The sequence below is a fragment of the Parasteatoda tepidariorum genome, chromosome 8 (assembly GCF_043381705.1).
Source record: "Parasteatoda tepidariorum isolate YZ-2023 chromosome 8, CAS_Ptep_4.0, whole genome shotgun sequence".
Classification (NCBI taxonomy): Eukaryota; Metazoa; Arthropoda; class Arachnida; order Araneae; family Theridiidae; genus Parasteatoda; species Parasteatoda tepidariorum.
In genome coordinates this window covers 86838924-86865089 of record NC_092211.1, presented here as the reverse complement: position 1 = coordinate 86865089, position 26166 = coordinate 86838924, and the positions used below count along the sequence as shown (strand labels likewise).

Here is a 26166-nt window from a genome sequence, read left to right as displayed (position 1 = left end):
GAATTTTAATGAAAGAACTTTTAATGCCTGAACCAAATTTTTTTGATGAATGAAAGCCAATCAGAATTACACGTTGAAGATAAGGAATCAATGTTTGACACCAAATTTTACGAACTGAAAAGATCAATAAGGTGCGAAGAAAATTGCTTTCAAATTACAGATGTTGTATATAGGATCTTTGATCACATTTAAAATTATTTTCTGTCCATGACATGACACCAACCGACCATCAATAAGGTGCTCCAAGTTTGAGGAATTCATGTCTTTACGGTAAACCCCAGAGAAATAAACTAATTTCTGAAATCTTGGAACGAAAGTGAAGCCAAGACACCACTATCTTCTTAGACAAGGACAGTATTGTAACAAATACTGATTTTGAATATAAAATAGACAGGTGTATACTACTGATTACTTGCATTTTACTGAAGCCCAATGAAATATATCCTTTTAATCAGCTATGAAACAGTTATGTTAGAAGTGCAACTAATTAAACAAGTGAGATGTTTGCAAATGTTATATATTGTATATATATATACAGATTTCAAGAGTTTGTTTTATGTTGTCACACCTTTGCATCATTAAAGATATGATATATAACTACCATAAAAATATGAATAAATATAAGACAGACAAATTTTAAAACACAAAAATAACTTTATTTATAAATAAATTATTGATACATCTTAATTTCAAAATGTCAAGTTTTTAAACTTGTAGTGAAAAGTTTATTCCCACTCTTACAGTGAATTTTAGTAACATTCAATGTTCTAAAGCAAGGATTATTTTTCACAAATACCTGAAACACTATCTGAAAAAGAAAAAAAAAATTAATATAAATATGAAAAGTAGCCACACTGCTACAAAAATTATACAACCATTATGACTTAAAATTTCATTTGTTTTAATTCTATAAATTAGTTAACTGAAACAATAAAATGACACGTGTGGTGATGTCTTGCATCATAATACTGCTATTAATAATACTTAAAGAACTTCTAGTTTTGAATGCCAATTTCACCAAAAATTTCTTGTTTTCCAGGTTCTAGAAAGAGTTGCCATTCGATATATTTTAGGTGTTTGTAAAGTAAAATGGCTCAAAGCGAAAGTTAGATAAATATGATGATGATTATGATTGTTAAAGATTTTTATTTAATTACTATATTTAAATGCTTCAAAAAGTTTTACATTAGTTATATTTATTTAGTCCTTTCAATTTAATATTTACTATTTAATAATCATTTTAAAGTACATAAAAACTGTTATTTATGTACTACAAATACTTTAGGAAATTTTTAAAATGCGTGAGGCGAGCCATCTACGGCATTGCCAGAGAAGGGTGACATTTTCGGAAGAACAGTGGGGGAAAACAGCTGCCACTTTCGACTACTGTTTACACGTAATACTGCGCGAATTAAGTGAACGAAAACTGCTCATTTCCTTAACTGTCAAAGGGTTAATCTCCACCACAAACTTTGAAATAATGCTAATGCAAATATTTGTTAAACACAACACATACTTTTATAACAGGAAAAAAAATTAAATTTGAAAATGATAAATTCTCTAATAAAACATTCAAGTTGTTTTAATAGAATAAAAGTATATTTCTTATTTCATAACCTTTATTTTAAACATAGAACATAAATAACATATTTAACACAAATAAAACAAAAAATATATTTACTCACATTCAGATTTGCCAGAAAGGATTCTATAATTTGTGACTTACTACCCACACAGGATGCAAAGCTGAGATGAAAAGATGGTTCCTGTAAAATTAAAATACAGAGATTTAGAAACAATGAGACGCAGTGGCAGACTTTTTATGCGCTATCTGTGACAAAACTCTCTAGCACTAATATCCTTCTGCAAGATAGTTTGAATAATAACAAACATATATATACAGTAGGGAACCGATTATCCGGAACGGTTGGGACCAACGCTGTTTCGGATAACTGATTTTTCCGGTTTTCTGAATCGCTACAAAAAGCCGTTTTTTTTTTATTGTTAAACACAACTAAAAAAAAAATTGGAAATAATCTTAAAAGTAAGAAAAAACGATGTAGTAATACACTAATGATTATTTCCAAAATGTTGGTAAGGTAAACATCTTTAAAAAAAGAAAGAAAAATCATAAAATCTTATGAGGAAATTTTTTTTTTTTTTTTAAAAATGGCGAGAAAATTTATCGAATATCGTTCCGGTTTTTTGGTTTTCTGGGTTCCGGATAACGGGTTCTGTACTGTATATTACTAATTCAAAATAACAAAAGCGCTGTGTTTAAAAATAAAACCTTTTTTTCGTTATTTAACATGTATTCTTTATTATTATTATGGGTGACAGTCTCGCCTCGCATTTCTTTCCGTGAGAGGGGGGAGCACAAATTATTTCCTTTGTCGCATTTTGTAAATAATCAATACAATTAAAAAATACCTAATCATGAACAAAGTAGTAGTAATTACGAAAAAAAGATCTACGACAAGATCACGCGAGTCGGCTCCTCAAATGCGTGTTTCGTTTCAGGACTAGGTTGTAATCAATAATAACGTAAAAAATTTCGGATTTAAAAATTATGGAGAAATCAATAGCAATAACTGCCAAAAGTTCAATAGAATTATTGCCTTAAAATGTAAATACTCAAATGCACAATTCTAATTTACCATATTGTTTGAAATATATCGGGATATTTAACATCCATTTGAAAATCAATATTAATAACTGCCAAAAACACAATCGAAACATTACACGCACTTACGTTACTATCGACGTAAATTGAGCAAGTCCAAAAGTTATTATCTAGATGTATGATTCAAATATTATGTATAATATTCTGTAGAAGAGAAAAATAATTTTTTTTACTTTTCAAAAGAGAACTCTTTCTGCAAGAAATCTGCAAAGGTCTGCGACAATGTCGCTGTGATTCTGCCACGGGGCAATAAGATAACACATTTAATTTTCCAGCAGCATCTTTAAAGGGTAAAGAAAGTTGCTGAAACTCATTTTTAAAACATCCCTAATCTTTTTTTCCGATAAACATTAAAAAAGTAGAATTTGATAGAACTTGTCTAAGAACAAAGATTTTACTTAATTAACATGCATCTGTAAAAGATTTACTTCATTTTGCTTAGTACCATTAAATAAAATTCTTATTTAACATGAAATTTTATGTTTAAGATCATATATAAGCAGATTTTGCGCATGTCAGATCAGGCTGAATTTATACAATAATAATTTCTTTCTGACAGCATTGCGGTCACATGCAAAATTGGTTTTATGACGATACATTCGGTAATTTCGTTATCAGGTACATAAGGATTTAGAGCATGGAACTGCTACTTTAATCCGCAGAGAACAAAAGGTTTAATACAGTTGATGTGAGATATAACGACCCCACTTCTAAACAATAACAAACATTTAAAGGGTTCATTAAAAAAATTTTATTGGACAAAAATATCAAATATTCACTCATAACTAAAACATGCTAAACTAGACTTAAAAATTTAATAAAAAGAATATCGAAACGAGGATGAAACTGTTTTGTAGCTTTGTCTTCCTTTATTTAAAGGGAATAAAAATATTTCAAATTTAAAGTGATAATAGCAAAGAAAAATTGTTAACATGATTGCCTTGAAACTTTTGCTAAATCAAATTTTTTATTGTCAATGGAAACATTCTGTCTTGAAAGCTAAATAATACTTTACACCTATTGGCCAAATGATTCTCACGAAAGGGAACAGCCAACATTAGAATGAACAATTTAAAGTGAACGTTTAAATGGGATAAAATAGCTTAACGCTTTAAATACTGAGCGCGTAAAACCGCAACTTGCCTAGAATACCGTAAACGCCCGAAGTTGGAAATCAGATAGCAAAAAGTTCCCACCTCCAGTTTTGCTTAAGAATAAGTGATCATCTTATTCACCTGGGGAAATATCCCCAAAAGAGGTGTTCAAAAAGAAAACATTGTTGGAAGCAAGAATATCCCAAACATAAGATTTATAAAATGTTAATAAATGCTTTCTTTTATTTTAAAAATTTTGTTATTTATATGGAAAATTAACCACGCAAGCCAGTTATACAATTTCTAAATGAAGCATTCAAATGAAAAATGATAATAAAATTGTTTTATTTGTTGTAAAATAAAAACTAATATAATTCAATAACTTAAATGATTGCAAAATAAAATTTCGTACAAACCAAAATTTAAAATTAACATCAGTCATTAAGGAGATATTAATTTGGTGATAGCATTAAAAATATTCATTCCACTTAAATTTGTCTCATTTTATATCATTCTATAATTTGAAAATAAGAGAAACTTTTCTTATTCTTTAATAAAGCTGTGAAAAAGCTAAAAATATTACCCCCAGAAACTGTTCACTTGACCTCAATGCATAAAAAAACACTTTTCACATTAACCTGCACTTAATTCATTTCAATGAAATTTTCAGTTGTAAATAATATTCCCTCTAGCGCGGCATCTTAAAAGATTTTGTAAACTTGTACAAAAAATTTTAAACAATTCTAAAAGAACTATTTTAACAGTAATATTTTAAGTATAATATTCTATACAAATTTTAAGAAATCAAAAAGTACAAATGTTTTTAAACAAATTATTTACTTATAAACTACATTTTTATGTGACTTTCGGTTTGGTGTGCTGAAAATTTTTCTAAAATTAAAATGAATAATAATAAATTTATTTGTTATAAGACTCTTTTAAATAATCTAAATCGTTTAACTTATTTTGAAATATTTGAAAAGAAAAAAAAAGAGCATATTACCTCTTTTCTATTTTGCTACAATTTATTTACTAATATAAACATATTATTAGAAGGGGGAAAAAAACAAACTTTTAACTTAAATACAATGTGATATTCAAAATAGATGTAAAAATAATTAAGAGACAAATAAACATGCTCTTTAACAGTGTCAATGAAAACAAAACTGCATTGATTGTTGAATTGTTTAATAGTGCCATTTTACACACATCATAAGTCATGCAGAATATTATTAATTCACAATATAAAATAAATTAATCTAGCAATATTGAGGTAAATTTCTGATATTTTCAAATAATGTCTGGGCAGTTCAGATACATCTATATTTATGAACAATAACTTATCATTTATACCTTATAAAGTCAAAATATGAAATTAACTGTTATGAACAATATTCATGATTAACAAAATATTTGACTTAAAGACAAAGCATATAGCTAAATCGACACGGTAAAGGAAAAAAAAAATTCTAATTTTGGAAAAGGAAAATTAAGCACTTTTTAAAAACACCCAATGAAAAAAGCACCTTTAAGGGCTTTTAAATAACAAAAATCGAAAACAAGCACCTTTAAGCACTTTTTACAAATGCTACACACCATGTGTCTATCTTAAATTCTTTATCTTTTAGATATATATATATTTTTAACAAACTAAGAAATATATTAATCAAACAAAACATGATTTACAGAGTCACATTTTATAAGTCTCACATTCCCAATTGCTTTTTTCTGAAAGAGTTCTTTCATTCATATGCTTACATTTCATGTAGATTCTCTTACTACCGTCAATCTTTCTTCATTTGCACAAGATTAGCTGAAGTGGGTGAGTAATCTAAAAAGGGACGTTTGCATTGTATCCTATGACTTATTTCTAAGTTGTGAATGAGTTCATTTTAAAAATGATAGAGAATTTTTACTCTTAAATCATTCTAATGTATTTTTCAAAGTAAATCCATTATTGATGGCAGTGTTGATTGCAAAGGGAAAAAAAATAATAGTGCCACCATTTTGAAGATTTTCTGCTGACAGAATAAGATTCTGATCCTTAATTATCACCCTCATTGTGCATCATTTTTCTAAAAGGGGAAAGAATCCAACTAGTTTCACTGGTGTTTTCGGCAGTCTAGTTCTAGAGACGTTAAGGGTGTTCCGGTAGCGAAAGTATTAAAGGCAGCCTATCACTCATCATTTATGTATTGGCAGCCTATCACCCATACTAACAGAATTTGTAAGGCATGATAAATGCAAAAAAAATAAAAGGCAGATAAACTGGAGAATATGCTAATCCAGACTTTTTTTTTGTCAAAAACAAGACTGCTTTACATGGTACTATTTACATTTTAAGATCCTTCTTATTTGACATATTATAACCAAGCATTTTATTATATAAATAATTTGTTAACTGTGATAAATCTAACTAGCGATTTTATTTCATTTATGCCACAATCTAGAGATTTTTTTTGCTTAAATAAAACTGAAATGGGCAACTGATCATTTATCTGAACTTTCTTTTAGATACTCAATATTTGTAGTTAATGTTCATATGTTACATACATTAGCAAACAAAAATCATAATTAAAATATATTCCTTAATAGATAAATTAATTATAATGTACAAAAAGAAAATATGAATGTTTGATAAAATAATATTTTTCAAACAATCAATTCAAGTGTTTATTTCAGTATATCAATATTTAGTGCAATGAGAATAAATTTGATTATGCAAAACAAATAATACTCATAATAAATTATGATTTTCTTAAAAACTTTTAAATTTTGACAAAAGTTTTCCTTTAAAAAGGGGGAGGAGGAGGGTAAATGTCAAAATAAATAAAGAACATAATAGAATGATAGGTTGTAATTTTAGCTGTACTTTATTTGTAATAACTTCATATTCAAAATAGGTAATAATTATTCAGCACACTAAAATTACGGATTTTTGAAAATCGTCAAAAACTAGATCAAAAAGGGTGTTCCTGACAGCAGTTATAACCTGGCAGTTTTTCTCAATGATAATTTTAGATTTTCCAGCAATATTTTCCAATTCTTGTTTTGAGAGACTTTGCACTGTGGAAAATTGTTAAGCAATGAAGTAAGCACAAAGAATAAGGTTTATGTGCAAAGCCATCAAACTTTATATAAACTATCCATTTTATTTGAGTTTCATGAGAATGAATTACTGCGAAAAATTAAAAGGTTTCTAACAATCTTAAGAGCTTAAAATTTTTATTTTTTAATTCAGCTTTTTTTTATTTTCAAATTTATAATATCTATAAGAACATTTTTCTTTTTTAAATTTTCATTTACTAATAAGTTTTCTCTAATACTTATTCATACTAATAACTTCATCATAAAAAAAAAAAATTAATAATTAACCGAAATGAGTTCACCTCATAAAAACAGGGCAACTGAAACTCGGCAAGACATGAATCAACTCTTTCCACCAATTTTGTCAAAGCATCATGTCCATAATGAATTTTTAATCCTAAAAAGGTCCTAAAAGTAAAAAAACAAAAACAGTTAACAAAAATTTATATTTCAGTGTGAATATCAGTATTTAGAAATTTCCCCGATGGCCTAATTTTTTTTCTTCTCTTTTCTCAGTGGCAGTACTTTTCAACGAAACGTCAGTCTAATTTGATATTTTTATACATACTAAATAAAACATTTCTAACTGTTCTTTTTCCAGAAGTATAATATAAAAAAGCATAAAAGCAAAATGAAAAACTCTGAAAGTTTAATGTGCAAAAAATCAATATATCAATTTATATACCACACATTTAAACATAATATTTTTAAAAAAATAAGAATTTTAATTAAATTACTCACCAGTGATGAATATCACACCTTTATGGGAACTTATCTTAGTTCTTACAAGAATCACGATGGATTTTTTAAATCGTGTTAGTATATTATTTTAAAGTTGCTTTACTACGAATAGTGATGAACGATTTTTTCAACAAAAGAAATAAAATAAAAAAAATCCCTCTTTTTTAAACTTATATTCCAAGCAAAATATTTTGCTATAATACCATATACATAATTCAATTTATAGATACCTTAACATTAAGGATAAATTACAAACCAAGAACATTTAAATTTGAGTGTTTTCACACTTAACATACAAGTTTACATAGGTCTATGCTTATTTTACTAGATGGGTTCTTTATATGTTTCTAAAACATATCATAAAGCGGTTAAACATCAAGAGTAGCAAAAAAGAAAGAAAAAAAAGTACCTTGTCTTTTCTTCATTTTCATACACCTCTAAAGAGTCAAACCTCAGCTGAAACCTAAAATAATTTTAAGTAAAAAAAAAATATTGAAAAAATCAAATATAGCAAAAAATAAGAAAATAACTTCTATTAATTCCATCAAGAAATTTGATTTTGTAATTTCATCAACATTTCAAATATTAAATATATCCTGAAGATAACTTTATGTTTATTCCACTAAATTAAGTCTTATTTCAGTGATAATAAATATTTCACACTAAGTAATATTAAAGAATAAATAATTTTATTTTCTGCATGTAATATTAATTATTCTATTTTATGCATGTAAATATTTCTAAACCAAACACACCTCATTTCAAAAACTTTTTTGAACAAATATTCCTTTAAAAATACAGACCGACAAAATTGACAATTGAAAACTTACAGTAAGAGTTCATAAGCTAATTAAATAAATTATTTTATCCTTTAAATGACCAGAAATAAAAAGGATGAGGTAAATATGTTTTTATAAATATCTGTTATGAAATACAATTAAACCATTTCAAACTTACTATTAATAATTCATCTAAATAATGTGAACTAATGTTAACCAGTCTGAGAAATATACAACAAAAATGAGTTTTTTTTTTAAATTAAATTTATTGCTAATGATAAAAGGGCACTTTTAAAAAATAATGTTACATCTTTTAACGAAAATTATCGAAAGGTAGTAGATTAAATATACCAACAGAAAATATACTTTTCGTCTTACTTTATTTTTCACACCCACAAAAAAATTAACTAATTTTACAACTAATCATTGTTTCACAATAAATAGCAAACTTTTGTTTTGTGTAATGAGTATTTAACAAGCATGCAGGAACTGCTGCTTAATATTTCAAGGTACAACAAGCTACTTCTAAAACAAGCGTAAAGTTACTTCTTAATTTGTTACTCCTTTTTTGCTTTATTTGATTAATACCAGAAGTAATTGTTTCTTAGCTGAAATTCAGGGAAATAAACCTCATTATAGTTTTATGCAATGATTGTTCAGATTATCCAGATTTATAAAGAATACAGTCAAATACAAAATAACTGTATAATNAAAAAAAACAAGAGCAAGTTTTAAAAATATCTTAAAATATTAAAGCAAGGCAAAGACAAGAGCTTTGAAAAACCCATTTAATGCATTTAAACACACACACATACAAAATAAAAATATCTGTAGATTTTGATTTGATGATTTCAATCGGTATGTCAAAATTTCATCATAGTGCACTGAGGATTAAATATACTATAAAATACCCTTAAATGTTTTGTGTCAATAGCTAAAGACTGTACCACAATCACATACCTGTTTAACAATTACAGAGTGTATGATAAAGCTAATGCTGCTCATTCTATACGATAATCATGNATCGTCCATGATATGCTATGGCACCCCAGACCATAACTCCGGGTGTTCGTTCACTGTGGCGTTTGATAATGCACTCCGGAAGGTGTCGTTCACCGGCATAGCGTCTGACACGAATCCGGCTATCATGGTACCACAAATTAAAGCGGAATTCGTCAGAAAACACGATACGCTGCCAATCAGCACACCAGTCTCTATGCTAATTGGCCCAGTGTAGCCCCAGTCCGGTATGGTTTAGCGTGATGGTGATCCTGTATAAAGGAGTCCTTGCGCGCAGTTCACGCTGCAGTTGACGACTACGAATTGATGAAGCACTCAATGAAACACCTGTAGCTATTGACCACTGTGCTGCCAGTTGTCTAGATGGAGCCGTACGATCTGTCAGAGCCATGCGAACCAGGTGTCTATCATCGCGAGCTGACGTGACATTTCGGGGTCCACTCCCGGATTTCCGAGTTATATAGCACTCGTCCGTCCACTGCTTTCAAACACGCATCACTGTGCTGCTGTTACGCTGCACACGAGCTGCTACTGCACGATAAGACAATCCAGCTTCACGAAGGCCGATGATTCTCCCCCTTTCAAACTCTGTAAGTTGATGAAATCTCGCTCTCTTTCGTCGAATAGGCATAAGTAATGACTAAGCTGACATTTACCACTAGCAGATAACCACCAATAACCACACTCGCTTGACTACAGCCGTCTATTTATTCGGATCCATCCGTCGTTCAGAGGGCGCTGCTCTGCATACGCATGCGCTACGGGTCTGAAATTCTAATCATTTGCATATCATGCTCTAATTTGCATTTCCTGAAAATTTCAGCTCACTCGCGTAATTCCTTCATGGTGTTGCAATTTTCACAAACATGAGTTTATATAAAAGAAAAATTAAAAATTTAATTTTTTCTCTTTCTTATATACATTATAAAAGACCGAGTTGGGTTTCTACCAGGGAAAAACTAGTTTTTACGAGGACATGGCAAACACTAGGTTTTTACTGGTAAAAACCATAGCAAATGTTAGCAATTACTAGATAATATATGTTAATATATATACGTAAATAACAGCAAGTTACAAGCCATTGGACAAGTAAGTATGACGTAATGTATCTCCTAAATTGCAATTGTCAAAAAATTTTTTCATAAAACCAGGTTGAGCAACACTTCTCAGTAATTAAAAACTCTTGATACATGAAATTTTTAATTTTAAGCTAATAACAATTCATTACATATTAAAATCATATCAATAAATAACATTATTGTATTAGGTAATTGTATACCGTAATGTTATTAGAGCTGCATTTATAAACAGAAAATAACCAAAAATCTTAATTAAGCAGAATTTTGGATTATAAAGAGAATTAAATAATGTCACAAAACAGAGTACTACAGTAGTGACAAAACAGAGAAAAAAATATAAGAAAAAAAAAAGATAAATCAAAATACTTTTTATTAGAGATGAAGAATATTTAGAACCTTGCAAAATTTTTTAGAACATTAGTTTTTAAAATGATCATGCACGCTTTTAAGATGTTCATAGAAATAGCAGAAATAAAAAAATTCTCAGGATGGAAATTTTTTTTTTTTTTTAAATAGATGGTAAAAACCATGGGAAAAACAGGTTTATCCAAAGACAGTAAAAACCATGGTCAATGCCTGTAAAAATCTTAAAAGGTAAATATCATGACAACCCTGTTATCAGAAATACTTTTTACATAGATTTTTCAAGTTCTTAAACTCACAGACTTGCAAATTTATGTTCTGGAAGACAAATTGAAAAGTGAAATCTCAAGAATTGTAACTATAATACTTTACACTGAACCACAAGTTTTGTATTACTGATTTCTTTTTTTAAACTATATTCAGGCAAGTCAATTACGTTACTTTTCAAAAATTTTTCTGTTTTAAATATAGCGGTGCATTTTTACAGAGCTGCTTTGATAAGACAATTGTCTTATATTGCCACTTTTTTGTGTATGGTAAGACATGTAACCAGTAGCAAGCAAATCTGATTTTCAACATTAGTTATATTTTAACAAATAAGAGCTTTTTTTTCTGTTTGTCTGTATCCTTATTATTAACTTTCCTTTAAACAGGACTTTTATCATAACACTATTTTTTTTAAGAGTATGTTATTCTTTTAACATCACCTTTTTCTAAAAATTAAATAAGCAATGTGATGTTTTTTTAAAAAAATTAAACAAGCAATGCATAAGAATAATTAAGCAATGTGAGGGGGCCACAGGCTTCATAGCTGGCCAAAGAAAAAATTAAAGGCAAAATCAAGATACCTTTTGAAGCAGTAAACAAATACTAAACTACTTTTAAAAATTTGAATGGCAAACTAAAAGAAGCATAAATAGTTCACTTAAGTGTAATAAAAGTTCATTTATTTAGAACAGAAAGTTCTAGCATTTTTCATCATAATTTTTTCAATACTGAACCAACCCCTCATAACAATTTCAAATTAAATCATGGAAAAATTTTAAAATATGGCAGCCAATGAATATTGTAGGTAAGGTGATTTACATGGATCTAGTATATAATTAGTAGATGGTCCCTTAATTGGAAACTGCTAAATTGTGATTTTCTTCTAGTATTATAAAAACATTTTGGCTAAAAAAATCCAAAATTTCTAATTTTACAAAACTTAATGTTTTTAAATAATTTTCATATTCTTAAAAATTCGGATACTTTGGACACATACAAAAATAAAAAGCTAAACATCTAGATAAAATATTTTTGTGAAAAAAAGAAAATTTATATTTTTTGAAATCTTGCCACTCACTTCAATGCCAATTAGTTAAATGAGGCACTCATTTAAGTGAGTTATTTTGACCAATGCCTCATTTTCCTTCCTTCACAATTTAAAAGCAACCTTCTGCCATCAAAATATATATGACACTTAATTTTTTTTCTTCTTATATATCTATATATATTATTTTTTATTGTACCAACAGCACATAAACTTTCATTGAGACTCAGTCATAAATTGTTCTGTGACTGATGTCATAGTTTTGAACATTTAGAGACAAATTGAACATTTTTTAAAATTCAAAAACTAGAAAACAAGGAAGTATTTAACTTACATTCAATAAATACATGTGTAGCCCAAACACCCCTTTCATGAGGAAAAGATCTTATCTTCCCACCATGTTTAGATGGATCTTCTGTGTGATTGACATTATTACTAAACATATCTTGAATTTCAAAAGGCAATGGAAGAGGTTCTCTATAATAAAAGAAAATACAAATTTCAAAGACAAATTACATATTGACAATGTCTATAGAAAACTATAAATAAATATAAACTGTAATAACTAAAATGTGTCTAGAAAATCAAAAGGAAAATATAAATTTAGTATTTACTTTTAGAAAAATTCTACCAGATTAAAAGTAAAAAAATTTCTCTCCAAATACTTCAATAACAAATTTGTAATTAATAATGAATTAATTGTAACATTCTGCCAAATTCACTTACTTTTCAAAATGACAAGACTAATAACTCAATAGGGTGACCCGGGGTGATTCAGGATCACTCTGTTTCTGGGGTGAATAATAATCACCCAAGTTTTATTTAAAAATTTTTTTTTTTTTTTTAAATTTGAGACATGGACAAGAATGCTCGTAAACTTTACTAAAGTATAGCTACATTTACTTAATAATAGTTTTTTGTTTAATCTAACAAAATAAGTATCTTTTAAAATGCTTCCTGTATTTTCCATTTTGAAGGTGGGTTTCAAAATGTACACATTTCTGTTAAGATCCCCCTTCTTCTCTTAATAATAAATATTTTGAGTAACTTTCTTTTTCTTTGATATAAAAATAGTGTAGGCTTTTGCTTAATTATTTCACATCTACTGTAAACATTATAATTGATTATAGGAAATTACATCAAATGTTGCTCCCTACAGATGGGGTAATTATTGATCACTGGGGTAATTCCTGATCAATGTCATTTTTTCTTATAAATAGTATAAAAAATTGCTAATTAATAGCTAATTGTCTTTTCTTAAATAATAGTTCATATTTATCAAGTGGAACAACTATAAAATATATTTTAACTATACTCACAAAATTTGTTTTTAACTGTATACAAGAAAAATTTGTTCTATGCACCATTTCTAGCTTGTCTTACCTTGCTTCTATCTTAATTTTATGTGTCTACATTGTTGGAATAATTTTTAAGTTGATAAATTAACCTAATATAAATATGGTGAGAGATTATAAGCTTAAAAAGGATATTAAGCTTCTAGAAAGCAAAAATAGCGAATTTCTTTTAATGATTGAAAATTTCAGTGCGAGAGCTGAAGTGTTAATCTTTATTCCAGATTTTAAATAAAACATTTTATTAGCTGCTTAAACATATCTTTTTGGTTTATTTGTTTGATCTTAATGTCTTATTAGTTAATTACCATTGTATAATTATTTTTAAACAGCCCATTTACAATAAAAACTGGTGATCAATAATTACCCCAGAATTGATCAAGAGAAAGGGTAATTCCTGAACACTAAAAATTTAAAATTATAATTAGATTTTCAAACAAAAGAAGGTAGCAAAGGACTGATCTCATATGGCCTCAAACTTCCAGTAAATATTAAAATTCTGTCTTGAATAGTTTTTTCACAAAATGGGTGTTTGCATTTTTTGATCAGGAACTAACCCAGGTCACCCAATATATTTCTTATGTAACAAAATAACTATTTAAAACCTCATTTTAACTAGTATTAAAAACATGAACACAAAAAGCGTTTCAGCAATTTTTCGTGACGGCTTCAAAAATTCTTATTGACCCCTGATAGATAATATAGAACAGGGATGGCGAACCAATGGCACGCGACACAATATTTTGGGCACTCCACTGATCACAATTGTTGTTACACTATGAATTGTTATTACACAAATATTATTACGCTATGAAACATATGTAACAATTAATTAAAATTCACGAAAAACAAACAAAATATTAAACAATTATTAATAAAAAAATTAATGCTAAAGAACAATTAATAACCGTAAAAAACAATCTAACAAGAAATAACTAGCAAAAAAAATCAACAGTCCTGCTTAAACTAACATCTTAGAACCTAATATAAGTTATTGGTCATCTAATCTGCAACAACAGAAGTCACATTGATGTTACATTAAGTTGAATTACTTGTATAACTGAGACATTGCAAAATTTATTTTATTTCAATGTAAACAAAGAGTTTTGAGTTGATAGTATTTAGTATTATTATTTTCCCATCACGAAGTCAAAATTATTTGACGGCACGTCTATGACCTCATTAAGCAATTTTTAGGAGAAAATGGCACGTTGGTGCATAAAGGTTCGCCACCCCTGATATAGAATAACAAAACATTATGAAACCTATACTAGTAGGTGACATCATATAGAACACCTTAAAAACGGAAATATTACTGCGACATATTCATAAAGTAAACTTGAATTACGTAAATTGAACAGAAATGATAGTTTTAAGTAAAATACTACAGACAATTTTTTTTGTAAGAAAACTTTAAAAAATGCACTGACGTCACCCCTTTCGAAGTGTTCTCAACATTTTCCTTAGATGAGTCATTTACAGTTTTATTTATTTCGTCGAAACTCTGTTCTTCATCTGAAGAATAGTCTACTAAACGCAAAGACATAATTTCATGGAAGAAATTAAATTTAGCTCTTAAGCTAAAGGAACCAACGCAGCACAAAACTTAGAACTTTCATGAAATACATAACTCCATCATTTCTATAACATGGATTTAAAAAAATGGCTTTAGTGTAGTTGAGTTGTAGATAAGATGTCTGAATGAATAAGCGATCGCAACTCTCGACTGCGCCATCTAGGGAGATGACCGGTTCCATGTCTTTGGTCCTTCTCCCTTCATTTGCCTCCTCTTTTCGGTTGTATAGGAATTTACTACGATATTTTTCCTTTTCTCAATATTTTTCTTTTCCAATTAATACTAATATTTTCTTTAAATTCCATGATACTTTCTTTTAGAACTATGTTTAAGGTAGTTTTCCGTTCCATATAGTTTTCCAACTTAAGATTTTAATCTATACGAAAATCAAGACAGAAACTAATATACTTCTTCATCTATGAGTCTCCACCATAGTCTATCCGTCATACTCTATGGTCTCCACACGCTAATGGTGAGAGTATCAGAAGTGTTGCCATGGGTAGAAAGTTCTGATCTAGGCCACCTGTATCCCATTTTGACAGTTCTTTGGGTTGACCACGTAACGCTAAGCACAGATGGCACTAGAGGTAAAAAGTTGTGGCGTAACTACCACTACAAATATTAAATACCAAATCACTAGTATATAATCTATCTTGAGGTATCTTTTGATAGATGAAGGTTAAAATAGTCTATAATTAATTCATCTCAAATTCGCCAACAAAAAAAAAAAAAACTGCTAAAACTTCCCATTGACTAAAACATCGAAGCTTGAAATACTGCTGTAATGTTCCTTTAGCTAGGGGTTTTAGAATGAACATTCCTATATTTAACAAGAACAATTTAAAACAATTAAAATTTAGAATACAGAAGATGCGTCTTAACGCATTTGGCGATCAAAATAGGCTACAGGTGACGAAGAACAGAATTCAATGGCAACACTTCGCAACTTCACATACTTTTATCATAATCATATGGAGTGCATAAGAGAAGGAAGTACGTTAGTTCCTGTCTAGATTTTTAAATATATAGAAAACTCTTCAGTTACGAAAATATATAGAACTGAAAACTGCATCGACCATAGTTCTAAAAGAAAGGGTCGTGGAAAGTTTAAGAAATATTTTTAACAATTAAATATTGATTGATTTGTTCATTTACGTCGCACTAGAGCTGTACAATGGGCTATTGGCGACAATCTGGGAAACATTGCTGAGGATGATCCGAAGACATGCCATCACAATTTTGATCCTCTGCAGAGGGGATGCCACCCCTTCTTCGGTAGCCCGACGACCTGCACGTGAAGTCGAGCACTTTACGGTAGAACAGTTTAACGAGGACCAATACCGCACACCCTCGGTCCCTACACAGACTGATACAAGTGGTCACCCACCCGCACACTGACCGCACTCAGTGATGCTTGACTTCGGTGATCTTCTGGGAACCGTGTCCTAACGATCAGTCCATTGCGGGACGACAATTAAATACGAAAAATATTAAGAGAAGGGAAAATATCTTGGTACATCCCTGTACCACGGAGAAAAGGAAAGGTAGGGGCAAGCCATGGAGCTGGTCTTTTCTCGAGATAGCGTATTAAAAAGTTACGATCGCGACTAGCAGGTGAAGAATTTAAAGTGAAACTGAAACTTTCCGAATAGTAAGAGGGAAAGTCTAAATTCGTTTGCGTTGAAGTGGAATTCGTTGAGTGTTGAAGATGGTGTACTTCTCGTCAAAGCAGCTGGGCTTGATTTCTTGGTAAGAGATAATTGGCGAGTTTCCTGTGTAGGTAGGACTGGTCCGGAGTGTTTTTGGATACCGCAACCAGGATCAATGAAGTGCAGATGTGTTGAGTTTCACCGCTAAAACTTATTCATGGAACGTGAACAGTCTTATCCATATTAAATGTGCAATGAAGAATTCCATATTTGCTCATAACTGATCAAATTTCCACCTTGAGTTGGGTGAACGATAGTCTCGAATAGCCCCTTCGCCCCTTCGTGAAGATGCGATCTTGGAAAGTATACAGGTTTTTCNATGTCTCTCTTAAGGAAAAGCATAGCCGGACTAATCATAGTTGTCATATTAGGAGCCTTGCGATATTGCATGAGGAAGGTGCTAACCTTTTGCTGGATATTTCCTGCAAAGTTCTGCATGGCACGGAGAGATTGTTTTAATGTATGCACGTAGCGCTCTGCTTGTCCATTGCTGGATGGTTTGAAAGGGGCGCATGTCTTATGCTTAGCGCCATTGCTTCAAATAAATGTTTGGAACTCTTAGGAAGTGAATTGAGTGCCGTTGTCGGAAACTAAAACTACAAAACGTGAAAAACAATCTCGAATGCATTAAATTGTCTTGAACGAGTTGGCTATGTTCATAGGGTAAACTTAAAGCCATTTATTTTAATGATATACAACGATGAGTAGGAACATCAGCGCAAATATAGGCACTGCGAAATCAATATACATTCTTTCCCGTGGCATACTGGGATATTCGCAATGATAAACTTTTGCTTTTGCTGGGTCCGCTCAAACCTAGCACAGTCCTAACAGTTTTTTGCAGAATTTCTATGTCTTGATTGATGTTTTGCCAGTACACGTACCACCTAGCAATTATTTTTATTTTTAATACTCCAAGATGCCTATAATGCAACTCGTCTAATATTTTTCTTTGTAGCAGTCTGGAAAACAAACTTGTTGCTCATATGTAATGCACCCATCCTGTAAAGTATACTTTTCTTTCCCTTCGAACTGACGTCCATACTGCAGTATTTTCAAAAGTTTTATCAAATGTTCTTCGAACTGAGTGTCTTTTGCTACATCTTTGGCGATAATGGGTAAAGTCTCAATTTGAAAAATTAGGTACATTGCAATATCATCTTTTTTTCCAGATTTTAATGGTAAACGCTATAAACAGTCAGCATTGCCGTGGTTCTTAGTATTGAGGTAAACGATATAAAAATATAGAACAAGAAAATATAAAAGTCTTGCTGCAGAAAGCGCTAGGAGAACTTTTCTTTACATGAAAAGGTGGAAACCAGGGGCTGGGGGTCAGTAACCGAAATGAATATATTTCCCTTTAAGTAGAGGTAACACTACAATTGCTTAATCGACGATTGCCTAAGCTTCGCTGTCAATTTGAAATTAACGTTGCTCCGCTGGAGTCAAATGATATGGGTCTTTCTGAACCATCTGGGAATTTATGAAAAAGTACTGCTTCCAACCATACAGAAGATAACAAAATAGGAAGGTTTGGATCATAATGAGTTAGTATTTCGTCAGAGCAAATTTCGCTTGATGCATTTTCGAAAATTTCCTGACAAGTGCGATCCCATTTCCCAGTAACGGTTTTCTTGTTTAAGTTGTATAAAGGATGGGCTAAAGCTGCTAAGTCTTTATAAAATCTTGAGTAAAATTTCACGAGACCCATAAATGACTGAACCTCTGGCACATTTTTAATTACAGCGGTGTTTTCTTATGTCTTTAAAAGTTCCTTAAAACTAATCTTAAATCCTAAAAACTCAATTTCACTTTGAAAGAATTTACTTTTATCCTTTTTATTTTTATACCATGCTCTTGACGTGAAGATGATATTTAAAGTTGTGAAATCATACACGAAAACGTACTTTCTCTGAATAAACATACCCTTTTTCTTATGGATTCGAATTTTTGATCCCCAAAATATAGGGGGTTGTCGCAATCTGGAAAATATAGTCCCCCTTAGTTATGAGAGGAGAGCAGTCCAAGAAGACAACTCAATGTTTATTTTACATTTTGAGCATTACACCATAGCTCAAGAGTTTTTTTTAAACAAATTGAAAAATTGTTGTAAACAATTATAAATTCCGTTGATTCAAAGATAATTCCATGCAAAAAAGCAACAAAAAAAACTTTTGTAAACATCTATTATTTCTCATTATTTTATTTATTATTAGTCGAAAATATTTTAAATTGTAAGGTGTACAATTTTTAACATAATTTAAAAGAATTTAATTTAACATAGCAATACACACTATTTGACCGATTTCGCTCAAATATTTGAGATTACTCAGATCACATCAAAATTCAGGATTCGAATCATGTGCTCGGATGTTATTCAAAATCACTTGATTCAGTTTTTCTTCTTTGAATCGATTGAATCTAGTTTGATTCTTGTTTGAATCGATTGATTCAGATCACTTAATCGAGGGATTTAGAACAGTGATAAAATCAAGAGATTCTAATTATTGTTCGAATTAAGTCATTCAAGTGGTTTAACAAGAATTATTTTATTTAACTGCAATCATCTGTGGTTTCTTCTTCTTCTCTCGGATAATTTGGACGACATCGTATGGCAGTAATCCTATCGAAGCTGATACCCACAGTTCTTTTTTTATACCGACTCGTTTCGCTTGTCTCTCGAACAATACCAGATATAAACTGATATCATTGACTTTCGGATCGACCTTTTGTAGAATATTATGAAGTTCCAATTTCGGTTTCATTAGATTTTTTTCGTTCCTCTCGTTTTCACTACGTTTTGTGTTCCATTTGGTGGACGCAATTTTTTTAATTTAAAATTTATTTGAGTTCGTTTTCTTCGTCAGGCTTCTATTTCTTGAGTTTCTTTTTATTATTTCAGCTCCTTTCTTCCTCGTACTTTCTTCTAATTTATCATGACGTTTTTAGTTCTTATTTTCTAATTTACTTTTTCTTTCTTCCATGAGTGAACTCAAGAATTCTGTCACAAAATCCTCCTCGTAATTTTCATTTTCTACTCTGCATATTTTAAGTTCAAATAATTTCAAATTTTCGGAGTTCTCAACGCCCATTTCGATAGCAATAGTCAACAAATCTTCTTTCTTGCCTCACGCAAGGAACGAAATCTTTTAACTATCAACAAGAACAGTTTTAAATCGAATATAATTATTATTCAAATAAATCCAAAAAAAAGAAAATAATCCCGTCGACTGCGCCAGTGTAGTAACTGTGCTTCGATTGATATGGATTTATTAAAGAAATCCCTATATAAAAATTATCTTTTATTACAAAATAGGAAAACACAATATTAACAGACGATGCACAAATCACAATAACGAAACTTCCTAGAATATTAAGTCTTTTGAAACATCGCTTCGTAAGTATAACACAAGCGGAGGGATACACCGGAAGTTTTTTACATTTCTTCCGGTTTTAGAAAGCTTGTTATTGTTTACATTCAGTCAATCATCCATTTTGACCATAGACATTTTTGACAAAGCGAAAACACACTTTTTTGCCCTACTCTAATCGCGTCTTTTAAAAACCTTAAAATATATAAACTAATAAATTAAAACTACGTATATGATCTATGTGGGTTATTGTAAGTTTACAATAAGGTGATTTTTCTTTAAAAATTTTTAGACAGAATGTATTGTAATGTAATACAGAATGTAATGTAATACATATGTAGTATAATAATAAGGTCTGAATGTTATACATATTTTTTAAATAATGAAACGAGCTGTCTTGAATACATTTATTAGCATATTCTTGAAAAGATTATATTTATTTTATATCACACAAAAATTTGAATGGGTCTTATAATGGATTGTTAATCTATTGCAAGCACTAACACACTTTTTTAATCAGCAAGAAGTTTAGAAACATTTTGAGTATCATACTGATCGTTTCTAAAAATATTAGAAACAAGCTTATCTTAGTGTTATCGCCTACTTTAGCTATTTAAACATAGAAATATTCTTTTACGAGATTACTTTCTTTTTCCACGATATCAGTCTAAATAGAGAAAGCAGCGAAAAATGTTTTTAAAAATTTGTATTTGTGGCTCGAGTTGCCACAATTAGTCTTAGAACTACAGTTTTATGTCAGACAGTTTAATTCACGAGTCTGAAGTGGCACCACCTTAATCGTCATATGAACACATTTATGATGTATTCATTTATACATAGATTTTGAGCAAATTCTGAAGAGAACCAAAATCGGCAGTAAAACCGAACTTTAATTTCACTAAACAGATCTTACGCCCGTGAGATGCTAAGTGAGATTGCAAAATCTCTCTATTAACCCTTTGACTGAGATAGGACGCTTATGTCCCTTTTAATAAATTTTTTTCTGACACTCTAATTACAAATAAAAATATATCTTGGTATTTTTTTTAATTATAAAAACAATCAAATAGTTATGAAAAAAATCTGTTAGATTATCGAAATTATGTTTGTACTTAAACATAGAATCCGAAAAAAATTAGATTAAAAGGACTTTTTTTCCATTCATATTCAGAAATTTAATAATAATTGATTTTTTAATTAAGGAAAAATCAATGAAGAATAACTGTTTCTCTCATATCTAAATAATTGCAAATTTGAAAAATTATTGTTTGAAAGTGAGCAGAGTTTAGAAGATTTTACCTTTACCGTAGAAAAAAGCAAAAGAGTTTCATGCTGTATTTCATTATTAAAATGCTACATATACTTATTTTGGATTAAATTAATACGAAATAACGAAAAAAAAAAGTATGGGAAATATGTTAAATAAAAATTCTGCTGCAAAGGAGTAAAGGAGCAACATACTTTAAAAAGATAAAGTTATCGTGTATTACTAGTTCTATAATTGTTTTAATAATAAAATTCACCCATTCAACACAAATGAAAATTAATTCATTTGTATATCGCACTATTTTCATAAAATATAAGTTTGTTTTATAAAATATATTCATTATAAATAACATAAAGAATGATGACTTAGACAGAAATTACTTGGATAGTAGCAATGATGACGAAACCCACATATAAATTAATCCATGTAGGTAAAAATAATTTTAAATAAATTGAAAATTGTATTAAAAACTAAAATCATGCATCAAATAAAATAAAAATATATTATTTCGAACTTTCTTTTTAGCAATGAATATTTAATATGAGTTCAAGTCAATGGAGTTTAATTGAAAGCTCTTAACATTTTTGTTTGCTTATTTATTTTTACACATTTAAATGTCATGGCTGTTACTTGTTTTTACAACATTTTACAATTTTATATTTGATTTTAACTAAAGATATATTTAAATTTAGTCATGAAAGGTAATAATGAATATCGAGTAGATAAGAAAGCTAACTTTTTGAGTTGAAAGCGTCAAATATTTAACGCTCAATGATCGAAACGCGAAAATCGATTAATAAAAGGATGTTTCTACCGAAATTTGCTCACATGATGAAAGGATGACTCAAAATTACTAAAGGAAATGTTCACCAAAATATGTTCGCTGTAAAAATATCTAAGTAAAGGTTAATTAGAAACGTGAAAAATGTGTATTCCCATTATAACTATTAGACCAACAATAGTAGTCAGAATTTATAATATATGTGAGTATTATTTTTTTATTGTTTTAATTTGCTTTTTAGTTTAATATATATGGGTGATTCTCACGAAATATTACAATTCACTGCCCCTTGCTCTAAGATCTAGTGCTATAATACTAAAAGAACTTTTTTTTTGAAAAAAATTTATAAATTGCTTTGCTGTTAGCATTCTAAAATGACTGTGCACTAGCATTGACTGTTTTGTATAGTTAAAAAATTTAATTGAACTTCAAAATGTCATTTTCCTGGCATGTCCCAAACAATGTTTCCAGTAATAAATAGCTTCAAAGCTTCCCATAAATTTTTCAATATCCAATTTTTTTTTATCTCAACCGGTGTAAGCATTTCTAGAATATAAGCAGAGGGTATTATTTACAAGAACTTCGTTTAAAATAAATTTTTCTGTCAATAATTTGTCTGTCCCAAGAAAATATGTGATTTTCCTGGCTGCTTTTATATAGTGGTTTATAACCAAAATAGATAGAGTCAGCAATCAATATCTTATGTTAATAGATTGATTAGATACCCTCCTATCTGAGCATGTCTTGTTGCATGAATAAAGAACCAATTTTCTGGTTCAAAATTTATTTCAAAAATTTTTTCAAAATGAGTAGGTTTTTGTGTAGTCATTTTCCTGACTTCTTGAAATCATTAATAATATAAACTACATAGATTTATCTGAGTTATTTTAAGAAACCCTGTTGTTTTCTGTAGAATGTAAACGTCTTAGGCCAAAATATTAAATTAAACTAAAGTTATATGCTATAAAATGGCGAATTTGTCATTATCCTGGCTGATGAATTCCAGGGCATAGAAGTGTTACCAGATTTTTTTTTTAACTGCTAGTACTGTAAGGAGGAAAAGTAAATATTAACCTAATACCAAGTTTATGCATGATTGTAATATGGTTGGATGTAATCAAAGTTATTTATTTATTTAATGATTGATTATTATACACAATTTTATTCTGTACACATCAGCACCAAAAAAAAAAAAATTGATTCTTTCGACAGTGGGCAAAAAAAATTTATTTAAGCAATTTATGGTCCATCTAGCATAAAGACTTAAGTTGAGTTTCTTACTATTAACTTGAAATGACTGTTTTTTAAACTTCTAAGCTAATATGTCATTTTCCTGGCTTTCAAGATTTGGTGAATTTCTATTTTATTTTTTTTTCTCGAGAAAACGTCAATAAACTACACAGCTATCTGTAAGATATTAATAAATGTAACTAAAGTATGCAAAAAATTTTTTAGACTATTTTGAAGACTTTAAATTTGAAGAAATTTTTTGGTCCGAATTGTCGTGTTTGAAAAGAATCACCCATATATTAATATACATGCAACGAGGGAAAAATATATTTCTTAATAAAGGTAATTTTTTATTTTCATATTCTAAACGTTATCGACAAATTTTCGTCAGCTAATTTTCGTCAGCAAATTTTCGTCAGCATATAACTGTTTCTTTTTTTTTTTTTACGAATGAAATGGGCTCTGGTTTATGAATAGCCATCCCCGATGAATGCAGATATACGAGTAGACTTTAAAATTGTGTAAAGATGTATGAATGAAGGATGAAGTTCATAAACGGCTTTCTATCCATGTGTGCAGGCTCTGACTTTTAAATCAGTCACCCTATGAAAGATGGGATGCCAATGAATGAATTTTTTCTTATTTAAGTCTGTAATTTAAATCACAACGATTTTTTTAATAATTAACTCTATATTATTGCAATTAAATAAATAACATTTTTTCTTCTAATTGTGGGTTTTGTTAAATAATTTTTCCGAAAAAAATTTTGTTACTAGTTTTTCTAATAGATGGCAGCACTGATATGTTACTTGCTTCAATTTTTTCTGTCCAAATTTATACTTTAATTTTATTTTATACTATTGATGGAAAAAACACTTTCAGTTTTCGGCATTTTTTAAAAATCTCTTCAGAAATACTTAAAGGATTCTTTCGTAACTTTAGAATTGCTTAGTTCCCGCGATTTTTCTTAAAATGTAAAGCTTTCAGAGGTTTGAGAGACCTGCAACAAATTACGAAAGAAAATAAGTATTTTTGAACAACTTACGCCAGAAAATCAAACAGTAAGCTTGCAGCTCGTATCGATTACTTTAATTGTTGCTTTTAATAACTGCATAAAATTTCGTAAATCTAGAGTAAATATTTATGGAGATATGGACTTTTTTATTAAAAATAATTCTTGTGCCTTACGCTTTTGCTTTATAATTTTATAGATATTCAATTGAATTATACAAAATTTTTGGAGCAATTTAAGATTAATTACAAAATTATCGATTTAAAATTTTTAAAAAATTCGTTAAAAATTGCGCAAGATAATAATAAGCGGTGCTATTTTACACAAATATAGCCATATAAAGGATAACACTCAAAATATGGCTAACCTTACACTTTTTTAAGCTGTGATATTAATTTTGTTAAATTTATTTTAAACACATGACCTGTTAGATTTTATAAATTACAGAAAACTCTTATGAATTAGTAAAATTACGCGAACATTTAAAGGCAAATCGAAATAATAAAGTTTCCTAGCCTGTTCTCACATCGCCACGTTAGCATAACATACACCAGAAGTTTTCTAAATTCCTTCGGATTTAGGAAGCTTGTTATTATTTACATTCAGTCAACCATCCGTAGCAAAATATACAAGAAACGAAATTAACTCTCCAAAGTTTATCCGTCTCCTGACAAAGCTATTGAGCCTATCCCATATTTTGAGTATCAAAACTTTGGATCCACAACATGTTTATTCAGAGAAAGTACGTTTTTACTTATGATTCCACAACTTTCAATTCATTCCGCAAAAATTTATTTTTTTTTATTTACAACTGTCGTTGAACTGCATACACAATTTTTGGGTTCATAACTACTAATGTTCAACTAAGTAGCCTTGTAATTCTGAATCTAATCCAGAACAAAAGGTAACTCCTGAATCTAGTATTGGGAGAATATTGCCTTCGTGGAGGACTTTTTTTGCCCCGCATTTGCGTTACACGCAGAGGAACACGAGAACCTCCCACGATTAGCCTGATGGCAAGGGGACTCCACTGAGGATATTTCACGTCAGCACTGCGGTCGGTGCGAGCCGGATGCGTAATTCTTATCGACCAGTCATCGCATGGATTCGAACCTGGTTCACCTCATTGGAAGGCGATGCTATATACTGAGCCATCGGGGCTATTGAACCATTTACTACGAAAAATTACGCGAAAGTCTGATGAATGGATCAAAAGGTATTAGGGCGTCCTATAATTTATTTTTTGCACTGTATGTTGTTGTTGTTAATTTACGTCGCACTAGAGCTGCACAATGGGCTATTGGCGACGCTCTGGGAAATATCCCGGAGGATGATCCGAAGACTGTATGTTGGTCCTGTATGTATAACACTCTGTGTTTCTATCAGGGCTCGAAAAACCGCCTGTCCTCGGCGGTCAAAAATTTCCCGTGGACAACGAATTTCTCGAATCCGACGTCCGCGCGGACGGCCATTTTCCCGTCTTGACCTTTGTCATTTAAATTATTTCATAAAAGAAATACTAGGTTACTAATAGTAACCTAGTATTTCTTTTACTGTATAAAGTAATCCCAGTATTTGTAATCCTAGTAACTACTAATTCATTGTGCAATTTATATAAATGTTTGTAATAAATAAGAGAAAATTATATTTTTATTTATTTAGAAGCTACGGGTTAGTTTCAAAGGAGGACGGGTACATTGTTGGACAAGC

General features: G+C 29.8%; 1 protein-coding gene and 1 long non-coding RNA gene across 2 annotated transcripts in view; one reads left to right on the top strand and one right to left on the bottom strand.

Annotated features, from left to right (window-relative positions):
• Nucleotides 1-634: 634 nt before the first annotated feature.
• On the bottom strand, nt 635-15338 carry LOC107439456 (U6 snRNA phosphodiesterase 1). The gene is made up of 7 exons (XM_043045184.1): nt 14941-15338; nt 12493-12635; nt 8436-8451; nt 8015-8068; nt 7167-7272; nt 1686-1766; nt 635-808 (listed from the first exon to the last, which is right to left on the bottom strand). The coding sequence occupies exons 1-7, from the start codon at nt 15054-15056 to the stop codon at nt 698-700; spliced, it is 627 nt and encodes a 208-aa protein (XP_042901118.1). The 5' UTR covers nt 15057-15338; the 3' UTR covers nt 635-697.
• Nucleotides 15339-22265: 6927 nt separating this feature from the next.
• LOC139426245 (uncharacterized) overlaps nt 22266-26166 on the top strand; it is an 8804-nt gene continuing 4903 nt past the window's right edge. The window contains exon 1 of the long non-coding RNA XR_011637479.1: nt 22266-22416. This is a non-coding gene — a long non-coding RNA (uncharacterized lncRNA). The remainder of the gene's footprint in view (nt 22417-26166) is intronic.

What these genes read in the sequence shown, in the direction of transcription:
- LOC107439456 (XM_043045184.1), bottom strand. Translation starts at nt 15,056, where the DNA reads ATGTCTTTGCGTTTAGTAGACTATTCTTCAGATGAAGAACAGAGTTTC. An exon ending in GAAAATGAAGAAAAGACAAG is followed by an intron (nt 7,273 to 8,014) that starts GTACTTTTTTTT and finishes TTTTACTTTTAG; the next exon opens with GACCTTTTTAGGATTAAAAA. An exon ending in CCTTTCTGGCAAATCTGAAT is followed by an intron (nt 809 to 1,685) that starts GTGAGTAAATAT and finishes TTTCTTTTTCAG; the next exon opens with ATAGTGTTTCAGGTATTTGT.